The sequence below is a fragment of the Zootoca vivipara genome, chromosome 3 (genome assembly GCF_963506605.1).
Source record: "Zootoca vivipara chromosome 3, rZooViv1.1, whole genome shotgun sequence".
Taxonomy (NCBI): domain Eukaryota; kingdom Metazoa; phylum Chordata; class Lepidosauria; order Squamata; family Lacertidae; genus Zootoca; species Zootoca vivipara.
The window spans coordinates 60676038-60688387 of record NC_083278.1 but is presented as its reverse complement, the minus strand read 5'-3'; the positions used below and the strand labels follow the sequence as shown (position 1 = coordinate 60688387).

The following is a 12350-nucleotide window of genomic DNA, read 5'->3' as shown; positions in this document are numbered from 1 at the left end:
ATTTAATGAGGGTGCAGAGGATTCAATTTGACTAAGGTGGCTCTGCAAGGCTAAAAGGAAGTGAATAAGAAAGGGGGGGCTGTAGCTTTGATAGACACAGTGATGTTTATAAAAAGCAGTGGTGTTCCAGTCTGCCCCTCTTCCTGCATCTGTATAATGTAAATCAGGGGTGGCCACCTCCCAAGAGACTCTGATCTACACACAGAGTTAAAAACTGGGAGTGATCTACCCCCTTTTGGGGGGTTCAGGTCAAAGCTGTTGAGTTTTTTTTAAGGAAGGGAAGCCCTGTTTTGGGGGGTTTAGGTCAAACTTGTTGAGTTTCTTTTAGGAGGGAGGGAGGCCCATTTTTGTTTAGGGCTTCAGGTCATAGTTCAGCTTTTTTTAGGGAGGAGGAAAATTTTGGGTGAGCTTTTTTTAGGGGTGCCAGTGATCTAGCAGTGATCTACCACAGACATCCAGTGATCTACTGGTAAATCACAATCTACCTGTTGGACGTGCCTGCTGTAAATCAAGCAGAGAGAAAGCTGCTTGCAAGGCTCCTGTACAGGCGTGCCGGTATCTTCCTCTTGCTGCAGAGTTCCAGCATCACAGCGTCACCCAGCGTCACCCACAAATGTGAGTTATCCCTCTCTCTATTTCTTCCTTCCTTCCCTCCCTCTTCCATCCTTAATAAAATACTGGGGGGGGGGCAGATAAGCCCCACATAGAAAGCCCATCAAAATTGGGGGGGTGACTCTTTCAAATACGATGTCGTCAGGCCAGCTGGCCCTGTAGCCCCACCCACATTCCCACTTCGTGACCCCGCCCCTGAACGACCATGGCTTGCCCCCCCCCTAGTTTTGATCCTGGCTATGCCCCTGGCTAGATGAACCAAGAGTTTGACTCTGCATAAGACATCTTCTGTTGTTCCTAATTTTGCTGGCCTTTTAAAGCCATGTGAACTAATGGGCACCTACATCCTACCCATCAGTTGTTTGGGTTGCTAACTGATGCTCACGGGAGAAATACAGTAGTGCGAATACTCACTTGGGGCTCTGCCAGGACACCAGGGGCCTTTATAAGGCTGCACCACCTGCTTCCCAGGAAGAACATCAAGGCATGGGATAGACCAACCTGGGCCCAAGTATTGGCTAGTAAAGAAGCAGCTGCTCCAATGCCTGTTTTCCTCTTTCTTCTTCCCTTTTTCCTTTCCCTTTTGTACCATATTAGAGTGGGAGCCTGGGGGCAGGGACTGTCTTATCTTTTAAAAGATGTACAGCACTCAGCAAATGTTGGGCACTTTATTACAAATGTTAGATAACAATAAGGGTAGAGGAGTGAAGATGACGAGACTGCTGCAATGCAGTGGGATTGCAGCAGGTGGGAGGGTAACAATGAGATGTTACCCAAGAGTGGAGCATGTTGTCAGAGTTGACCACCTTTTTCTGATGGAACACCTGTGCTTTTAGCATCTGGGTAACTGGTGGTAATTCAGCTGGTGTAGTTTTTCTATGCAGGAATGATAAACTTTTTACCTACTGAAAACCTGCCCATCATACACCTTGTTTCTGGCAGAAGGTCTGCCAGAAGAAAAATGGCAGCACTACAGAGCAAAAAAAAAGAAGCTGCTTCTAAGCACTTACGTTTTCTTTTCATACCATTAAACTCCTGTGGTTTTTGGTTGTTTGGTTTTGCAAGATAGGGACAGGGCTACTGTGCCTCTGTGAAAGCACACATGCTGCTTTTCATGCAACTTTTTCAACCAGGTGCAGAAATCAGGTTGGATTCTGACATTCTCATACTTCACATTCTTATTTTCACTGGAATATGCAGTACAGGAATAGATTTCGTTTAATATATTCACTCACACCATATTGTTATGCATAAAAAGTTTTATTGTACCTGAGATCATACATTAAATTGAAAATAAAGCAGCTTTTATGTATACGTACAAACATGGATGATATGATACAATAATACACACATAGCAATTGAACAAAATACATCAAACCATTTAAAGTAGGATTGTCAGATAATCCAGAAACAACAGCTGTCCAGTTCCTGTCACTTTAAGAAGAGTGCATTCTGGAGAAATCACCCAGTGGTGCTTTTCATAGCATTACCCCTGTTCATGTCTTCAGATCAAGCTGGTTTTAAAACAGTTGACAAACCATCCCTGTGGTGCAGGAATAAAACTGCTGCCACATATGCAAACCTAAGCAGAGCCCAGTATGGTTTCAAATTGGATTGGGAACCACATGTTGAGACTCCTGCATTGATGGGGGTTGGACTAGAGCAGGCATCCCCAAACTTCGGCCCTCCAGTTGTTTTGGACTACAATTCCCATCTTCCCCAACCACTGGTCCTGTTAGCTAGGGATCATGGGAGTTGTAGGCCAAAACATCTGGAGGGCCGCAGTTTGGGGATGCCTGGACTAGAGGATCCTCAGGATTTCTTTCTACTCTACATTTTTAGTATTCTAAGCCTAATTTTCTTAATGTGGTACTTGCGTAAAATGTGACTCCTATCCATGTAGAAACACAAAATATTCAACTATAGTATAAACTGAATTAGAACATAGGATCACAAATGCTATATTTTTATCTATATAGGAAAGATCACTAGACATCAATCTTGCACACCTTTTTCACCAACTAAAAAACAGTGGAGCTGATTTTGTAATTGTGGATTAAAGGGTTACCCTTTTACAGATTACTGTATTCAGATGTCAGATAGGAGCCAGTATGGGGCAGCAGCTTGAAATTTGTGTTCAAATCCCCACTTGTCTCTGAAGTTCATTGCATGACTTTGGGCATATCATAATCTTTCTCATAATCTAACCTATAGGGTTTGGAAAAAGTGCTACCCTTTGTATAAATAATGTTTCAGCTACTGGTCATAACTGTTCTAGGAATTTCCTCTGATTTTTTGCAAAGTAAACTAACTTTCAAATTCCTTTCTTTTAAAGTCCCTTTCTTATCTTTTATTTTAAATTCTAAGTTATGTACATAGATTGTCAAGAGGACATGGACCCCCTACGCCAGTGATGGCCAAACTTGGCCCTCCAGCTGTTTTGGGACTACAACTCCCATCATCCCTAGCTAACAGGACCAGTGGCCAGGGATGATGGGAACTTTAGTCCCAAAGTAGCAACCCCTGTGAACTCTTCAACAACTATTGATGACAGTAATAAATCAAGAAAAAGTATGGAAAGGTAGCATGTCCAGTGAATTGCCCAAGGTCACATGTCAGGAAAACGGCAGAGGTGTTTAACCTTATTTGAAACTAGTACAATTGGCAGGACAGTATTACGCTGCTCTGTCCATCAGGCTGATAACCTATGCTGATATAAAACACAAACGGGTGCTATGCCATTATTTCTGCTTATCTAAAACAGCAGGAAATACTGCATAAGGTCTCTTTCTCCCCACCATAGATAATTTTCTGTGCATAAAATATCTTTGGCAAGTTACTATACAAGCAAGGAATATAAAACATTCAGAGTGGAGAACATAAATCAGAGTCTTATATTAAAGTTAAGCAAGTGTTAAGGCATGAATTGAATAAGGTCAGCAATCTGTCTCAGAATTGTGGTTTTAAAGGCACATTACAAGTGGTGCTGGTAAATAGCGCAGATAAGTTTACTTTGTACAAAAATGACACATAACTAAAACAATTATTATACAGTGGAGTCTCAATATAGTAATTTATGACTGATGGTTAGAGCAACACAAAATGCTTCTTGTGTTGTTTATTGTTCTGCTTTTATGAGTATTAATTGTTAGTTCATTTGACTTGGGGGTTACCAAAAAACATCCCTGGCCTGCGCTAATTAGTTTTCTTCTGACTGTTCGCTGTTTGGATATTATGTTGCCAAAAGTTTTAGGGCTCTAAGGCCTCACAATTTCCAACTAAAGATATTTTAATTTAGTTTTTTACTGACCAATTCCACAGGTGCTTTGCTTTGATTCTTTATTGTCAGAAGCTTTTTTGTGACCCCTTTCTGAGACCACCAAAATAGCTCCTAAAAAATTGGCCACATCCAGTTTTATACTTTGGTGACTCTCTTTTTTGCATGCAGTCCCCAGAAGACTGACCATGGGTCAGTGTGGCCACCCCGGCTTAAATGATTACATGCAAAATATGGGATTTCTCCTTGATTGTAGAAAATGCAGGATGTTAGCTAATATAGATTTCATATATTTTAAATAGATTATTCCCCTCACTAATTTGCCTTAATCCATATAAAAGAATGTGTTCTACTTTGCCTTTCCAAAGTCAGTCATGTTATATACTTCTGATTTTCACTGTGTGATCCAAAGCCACAGATTGCCAACCTTTTCAGGGCACATTTAGATTTTTGAGTGAGTGCCATGCACACCCTCCCTCTGACCACTTCCAGTCAAATGAATCTAAACCTTTAAAAGCACATAGAGCTGAAAGGGTAAGTGGGAAAGAGTGTCACTCTCCCAACTTCCTCCTTCAGCTCTATAATTTTTCAAGAGGGAAAAGGGTAACCCTCCTCACCACCGCATGACCAAGAGGGCATATGGAGGGGGTGCAGTTCAGAGGCTTCATGGTCGCCAGGGGGAGACCTCAAGAGTACCATTACATCCACATGCATCCACGTTGATAACCTCTGTCCGAAACATTCACACTCACAACGTTATTTTTCTTTACTTGGGAACAAACCCCACTGAGTTCCATGACGCTTAGTTCCAGAGAAGTATTCTGAGGATTGCAGACTTAGACAAGGGAGTAAGCCCAGCAGGGTTTATTTCTGGGTACACATGCTATAAATTAAGGTGCTGCATACTTTCTTTTTCTATGTGTGTGTGTGAGATATATGAGAGAGAGAGAGAGAGAGAGAGAGAGAGAGAGAGAGAGAGAGAGAGAGAGAGTTAAAGAAGTCACAACGAAGAATTCCCTGTAGAAGTTTGCTGATATTTAAATAACAGTTTAAAGATGCAACTTGACTTTGTTATTTAAAGAAAGTAATTTTTCTTTCAAATGGATAACTCTGCTCTTTGTACAAAAAATGTGATGATAAACAAATAGAAATAATTCATTATAACACTGAAGTTACTGACTATTCAAGAAGCCCAACCTTCTACACAAGATCTCAAAAACCTCTGCAATACACAACATAATAGTAATCACAGTAAATGTGTACATAGCAATAAGGAAGATAGTCTTTTCAAAGTGTTCTGGTACCATGCATCTGGTAATATTAAACTTTTTATCAAGGCCTCCTGCATCACATCTGTAGAGTGGATTCACTTGGAAACCAAAGAGCTGACTCTGAAGCCAAAAGGCCACAACTTCAAGGATGATCCTTAACAGAACAGAAAGAATATAAAAAACGGTGTAGGCAGGTCTTTGGAGGATATCTTCCTGAGTGACGCTTTTACATGCAGCATAAAGGTGGAAAATGGCTCCTGGTAGCAGTACGGTCACTAGCTGTAAAGCCCAGAATACCTAAAGTGTAGCAGAAACTTGGCTGTCAAATCATTTATCACTATATTATACTACCTGATAACAGACATCAACCAGAGTGTCTTGTGGCTGCTTTTGTTTTTCAGAGGACATAGATAATCTTAAAATACTACTTTAAAAATAGCATTCATAAAAAAAAATCACTGTTATCATTCGCTCCAAAGGTTAGATTCACAGTTCACAGGGCCAGCTCATCATAGACCCCTGGTGGCGCAGGGCACCATGGCGCTGGCCCGCCAGGAGGGCGCCGCGAGCTGCGCCAGTCCGCTGCGCAGCTGCGCGCGGCACCCACCTGCCCACCGCGCTGGGAAACGGGGCGGGAGGGCGCCGGAGAGATTGTGCTGTGTCTGCCCACCCGCCACGCAGCAGCGCCGCGCTCACCCGCCCACCGCATTGGGAAACGGGGCGGAAGGGCACCGGAGAGATCCGGCGCACCATGGCGACAGGGGCGCTTAAGACAGCGCTGACAGTTCATTAACTTTTTCCTTTTAGCTGGTTCATTAGCATTTGATGTTTATCAATTTAATGATAAAACCAAAAGGAAATTGTTAGTTTTCTGACTTTCTACCTTTGGAAACTCCCTTCCATGTGTTGCAGAAGATTCTGTGTCATGTTCCGGGGCAGATATTTAATTCAGGTGAGGACAGCTGGCAATACTTTTTGAATCACATCTGTTGCCTATGGAATGAAGTGTGTACCAAATGACACACCCAATAGTCTCCTAGGACCTAATGTTGCTGGGAACATTGGTAGTGGTTGATAAGTCACCACCACACCTTCTCATTAAAGTGTCACTGTTAAGCTTCCTAAAAACTAAGGGCACAACCCTATATTCATGATAAGGCAACTGAGAAGCTATAGAATATGGCAGATGTGCTGGTAGTGGTGGATTGCTCTGTGAGTCAGTTTTAATGCAGTATATTTTAGCACTTGCACGATTGGTTGTGTTTGTATAAATACTTCATTTGTTGCTTTCATATACCAGCTTCTTCCATTAATTTACTTTTCCATGCTTGGCTTTCCATTTCAGTGACCTTCCTTTTGAAGGTGTTTTTTTTTTTTTTGCCAATTGTGTTATTGAGCTAGATCTGATCTATAGTTTGCATTGCCTGCATTGTATGAATTCTGACTGTATGGCTTAGCCCCCCCCCCATATATTCCTGGGATGCTTTTCTCCTTAAAATGCTTTTAGTGCCTATGTGTTTCTGTGTTAAAGTGTAATGAAAACATTCAATAGCTAGACAGGATGGCCTTGCCAGAAAGCACAAGGAGCATCAGGAGATGCTCAAGGTCTATACCAGGAGATGACACAAATATCAAGCCCCCACTCAAGGCTGCTTGAGGATGCTACCGGGGTAAGCATGAGTCAGCATGTGTTTATGAGAAGGACAGGATACGGATCTTCCTTATATATACTTGTGACCCCCCCCTTGTGTTTATGAGAAGGACAGGATACGGATCTTCCTTATATGTACTTGTGACCCCCCCCTTGTGTTTATGAGAAGGACAGGATACGGATTTTCCTTATATGGATTTGTAACCTGTGACCCCCTTGCGTGCGCACATTTACAGAGGAGGGGGAAGGAGCCCAAGAAGTGTATAAGAACCTTTGCAAATTTGTGTTTCTTTACTCTTGTCGTGAGCTGATCACCAAGAGTCTCTTAAATTTAAGAATTAAACTCTTTCTCTGAATGGAACTCAACCCCCGGTGTCGTTATTGACTGTCTCTGTCCTTGCCTGGGCGCAACTTAAGAACCCTTAGTAGCTAATAAGGCTACACTTTGAGGCAGAGTGAATGCCTCAAAGTTTCAATTCCTGGCATGTCCAGGTAGGGCTGGGGAAGATTCCCTGCCTGAAACACTGGAGAGTTTCTGCCAGTCAATGTCAACAATATTGAGCTAGGTAGACCAATTTTCTGATTTATTATAAGACAGCTCCTACGTCCCTTAGCTTCTTTTGTGTTGTTTTCTTGATTGTAAGCTCCTTGGAGCATGGATTTGTCTGATTTTGGAAAGTGCAGTGCACATGGATGGTATTATACTAATAATAAGTGCTTGCCCAGCTTTGGTAAGGAGGCAGGAGGACCCCAGGAACCCGTCAGAGCCTGCACTCCTCCTTCCTGGAGCCAGGGAAGTGCTTATCAGTCTCCTTGGGAAGGTGCCCTTCTCGGCTGTGTGCCCAATGCTCCCGCACTTGTACTGCCCTAAATCTGCCTCTAACAGAGCATATGTAAACATCTGAGCTAAGATGTAGAGAACAGTGCAAGGAAAGGGTCATCTTCAGCAGACATAACAGGTGTGTATCCCTGCTCATTCCCATTCTTCCTACTCGGGAGCATTCACAAAATGCAATGAAAGTTGAGAATTTCAGGACAGACAAAACACAGCACATGGTTAAACTATGGAATTTGCTACCCCCAGATGCAGTGAGGGCAACAAAGTTGGACAGATTTAAAATAGACTTAAGACAAATTTGTAGATGGTAAGGCCATCGGTGGCTCCAATGCTGAAGGCAACATGCCTCTGAATACCAGTTGCTGGTGATCACAAACGAGAAACTGCTCTTGTGTTCATGTTCTGCTTGTGGGCTTTCCCTAGGGATCTGATTGGCCATTCTGAGAACAGGAAGTTGGACTGGATAGGCCTTTATGCTGGTCTGGCATGTCACCACTTATGCTCTCAATTGCCTGCCTGCAGTCTGAAGTACGGTAGCACTGCTCAAAATGCTACTATCTCGGCCTACAACTTCACTCAGTGTCCTTAAATCTTTCAGGGACGTTTTGACTACTGTCATAGGCTACTTCCTACCTTTGACAAGAGAAAGAAAAGACTTACCGGTGGGGTTATAGGTCTGAATTGGTTGTAACAGAATAGATTAATGTCCCTCTTGTCTGGCTCACAGCTGAAGTGTAAGGCTTCATTGCCGTAGACCGCAAAACCCAAAACACCAAGGAAAAACATTCGGACTGAGCCAAAGAAGAGTGTGTGGAACTGACCGACCACTGTTGGAGGCCTAAGCTGTAAAGAATCACATGGAGGTTAAGTAGGAAAGAACAGGGAGCAGAGAGGAATCAAAAGCATTAGTAGTATTCAAGATGTATCTTAATAATGTATATCTATATAATATCTTTTGTTCAGATTTGTAGACACTTTCTGCATACCCTTCACCAAACATTAATCTGAAAGCTGTGTTGTACTGGATAACTGAGTCAGTGAGTAAACACACTGTCAGTTTCATTGACTCAAGTCCATCTAAGGCCAGCACTGATTTGAAGGGGGCATTTCCACATAAGAGGTGAGGTCTGAAGTACAGTAAATGTCAACTGATTTTCTCTTCCAATCACAGTCCCTCTCTGACTGCATCAGATGCCTGTTGGGAGGCGTTTTTTGGACCCTGGCCAACACACGTACGACCATGCTATAGAAGGCTCCCTTCACAGAGATTTCATCTAAGGGATTATTTTATAATGCTTCCCCTCCCCCTCCAGTAACCTGTGACTCATCACTCCGGGGACAACACCTATGTACTCCAGATCCATCCATTTCAAATTCCAGCATGCAGCTTCAGAAACTGGCAAACTTCATATATCTAGCTCTTCCACACATACAGACCAGCCATACAGGTTCCCATACAGTTCTGATCACTTACTGATGCAACAAATACAATGGTATCATTAAAATCAACTCTTATTTAGTCTTAAAAGTAATGTAAGCTTATATGCAGCATTTGTAAGACTTGCTGCAGAGCAAGAGGGAAATGCTGGTAATAAAACATGCTTTCTCTGAAGAAAAATGCCATTTTGTATGCTGGGGGTGTTGTTTTGAACCTCTGTAGTTCATAAATTGTTTGTGACCAACCCTGAAAACCTGTCCTCATAACGAGATTATTATTCTTTCTCTAGCACTTCTTATCCCATCCATACTTACACATCCTTCATAGAAGTTCTTGATGTAATTTAAAGACATGTCTTGTAAGATGTTCTCCTAGTGCAATTGTGGTATAATCCCTACGCCTCATTGCCAGTTTGCTGTCCTCAGGCTCATTCTGATGCTATTACTCTCTCCTGACCTTTCCTATGAAAAACTCTTGTCACTGCACAATTATATATTTATTTTTTTATCTCTGGGGCCCCAATTAACCTTACACTTTCAGGGAGGGAGAAGAAAAGGCCCAAACAAAGGCTGTGTACATGTGGCCTGCCCAATAATCCCCACTGAACGTTGTCAGCAAAAACCTTCACCCAAACCCCATAAACTAGCAGCCGGCGACACAATAGGATGGAGTACGTGCATTTGGCCACGGAATCCCCTTGTTGTGCTAGAAACACATGACCCTTCTGGCTTGGCTCCTAGGGCAAGTCCAGATGCCTTCTTTGCCCACCATTAATGTAACATAGCAGAAACAGCAGGAGCTAGTGCAGTGCCCTGAGAAAGAGATAGCCCGGGAGAGTTATTATTTAATTTTCAAGCAGACTTTATTTTGGGCTGGTGCCACCCGCACTGTTCCTGAAAGCACCCCATGTGCACTGGCAAATGCTGGCTGAGCAGACAGACTCATTTGGAAGCGCTGCAGAAGATAGAAGAAAAAAGCCTCCAGAAACTACATGTGCCTTGCAACACATTCCGGGTAAAATTAAGTTTGAGAATGAAAACGTCTCAGCTAGTATTGATAGTACTGTAGTAGCAGTAGTAGAATTGAATTGTTATTATTCATATTAAATGTATTAGCTCCCCGCCCTTTACAGGCAACTTATCATATGAAAGATTAGTAATGTGGGGTGCCTTCAGGATTTTAGTTTGAAATGAATTTCAAGCAACAGGGAAAGCAATTCTCCCAACCCTCTGAACTGACTTGCCATGATTCTTTTTCAAACATCTCCTCCACCTCTCAGGTGGCATCATGTTCTGTAAACCTTAACATGGTTCTTGAGATCTATGACCACCTTCCCTCATTACCAAACCGAATATGCCATTGAAGATTACTGGTAGGCCACTTTGATAGGATAACTTTCCTGAAAGCTTTCATGTATGGGAGGCCATACAGGCAGAGGGCCTTCTCAGTAGCAGCGCCTGCCCTGTGGAACTCCCTCCCATCAGATGTCAAGGAAATAACCACCTGACTTTTAGAAGACATCTGAAGGCAGCTCTGATTAGGGAAGTTTTTAATGTTTGATGTTTTGTCGCTTTATTATTATTATTATTCTGTTGGGAGCTGCCAAGAGCAGCTGGGAAAACCCAGCCAGATGGACAGGAAATTAAATACATACATACATACATACATACATACATACATACATACATACATACATACATACATACATTATAATAAACGTCGCCTTAGCTCCCTTACCTACTTTGACCCTGCTCGGATCTTGGTCTTCCTTCCCTCCACCGAGGCCTCAGATCACACAGGACCTCACAGCAAACTCTCCTGAGCCCTCTTTGCTCTCTGTTGGGCGGAGGCCGCCCAGTCCACCTTCCCTCCCCGGGCTACTTCCCTTTTCCCTTCCGCCCCTGGAAGCGAAATCTCGGAAGCAGGTAGGACAAGGGGAGACGCGAAATACGCACCAGCCGCAGCCCCGGCGTGGCGTTGTTGGGGGGCCCCATCCAGGCGCCTGTCTGCTGCTCTGCGGCGACCGTCCGGGGAGGCGCGTCGCGATCATCCTGGAGGGGAAATGCGCTCCTGCCCGAGCGGAGCGCTCCAGGGGCGGCTATCCCCCGCCCAGAGGACGCTCTCCCAAAGGGAGCGAGCCGGAGAGGGAGGGAGAGGGGCAGGCAGGCAGGCAGGCAGGGAAAGGGAGATCCAGCCTGGCAGCCGTCCAGGACGGAGGATCCCGCAGCCCAGCGCGTGGCTTCGGCTCTCCCGGGACGCTCATACAGTAGTTGTGCAGCCGGACCCAGACGAGTCAAGAAGGAAGGAAGCGTATCTCACAACACTTTCATCAACAGCCAGGACCGCGCAGCTTCTCTTAAAAAGCAGCTCCCCAATTCCAGATGGGCACGAAAGGGGGTATCAAAGCGCCCAAAGGGATCTGTTAGGACAGCCTTCAGTGCGAGGGAATAATAAAGGAGGACGCTGCCGAAGCTTCCTACGACCCAGGACTCCTTGAGGACCCATTAAATTAGATGCTAAAATCTATAAGTTCGAAAGCAACGATTATAGGTTCGAAATGGATAGACTGAGGTTCGAAGTCTTTTAACTCTTCCAGTCACTCTGATTATGATCATGGGATGGAATGAAGACGCGTTAGCTGAGGAGGGGTGTGTAGCGTTTCTCTAAGGAGAGCAGCATCCCTGGGCAAAGGGAGTTTGCTCAAAGAAGAAGGAAGGGGGGGGGGGGGGAAATGACCCTGCGGGACCATGGCGAGAGAGAGGCATCAGGCAAGCTCCCGCCTCTCGGCTTCCGAACAGTAAAGTATGAATTTCCGTGACCTGCGTCCCAGGCAGCAGCGCCTCTTCGAAGAGAGTGCCAGCCGATTAATGCACCACCTCAATTCAGCAATTTATTGGCTTAAAACCAAAGGTCAGAAAAAGGCCACAAGTAGCAATAAAAAATAGCAGCAAAGGAGAAACAGAAGTATCTATCTCTATCTCTCTATCTTTATCTATCTATATCTATCTATCTATCTATCTATCTATCTAATCTCATCTATTTTTCGTCTGTCTGTCTGTCTGTCTGTCTGTCTGTCTGTCTGTCTGTCTGTCTGTCTGTCTGTCTGTCTGTCTGTCTGTCGCCGTGGGGTCCCAGGATGGCTTTCTTATCGTATAAGAATATACAACACTATGCTGTAGACGCTTCCATAGTTGCTAAGGTGTGATTTTGTGCGTGGCGCTCGCCACCCCCCTTTCGGTGTATGATTAACCCCCTACAACTTC

General features: G+C 44.0%; 1 protein-coding gene across 1 annotated transcript; it reads right to left on the bottom strand.

Moving 5' to 3' along the window:
- Window positions 1–5061: 5061 nt before the first annotated feature.
- Window positions 5062–9440, bottom strand: GJE1 (gap junction protein epsilon 1). Its single transcript, XM_035110577.1, has 3 exons — window positions 9402–9440; window positions 8310–8492; window positions 5062–5457 (listed from the first exon to the last, which is right to left on the bottom strand). Exons 1-3 carry the CDS (start codon window positions 9438–9440, stop codon window positions 5062–5064), a joined length of 618 nt encoding a protein of 205 aa, XP_034966468.1.
- Between the last annotated feature and the right edge of the window lie 2910 nt (window positions 9441–12350).

What these genes read in the sequence shown, in the direction of transcription:
- GJE1 (XM_035110577.1), bottom strand. Translation starts at nt 9,440, where the DNA reads ATGTCTTTAAATTACATCAAGAACTTCTATGAAGGATGT. An exon ending in AGAACTTCTATGAAGGATGT is followed by an intron (nt 8,493 to 9,401) that starts GTAAGTATGGAT and finishes GATTCTTTACAG; the next exon opens with CTTAGGCCTCCAACAGTGGT. An exon ending in TCAGACCTATAACCCCACCG is followed by an intron (nt 5,458 to 8,309) that starts GTAAGTCTTTTC and finishes GCTACACTTTAG; the next exon opens with GTATTCTGGGCTTTACAGCT.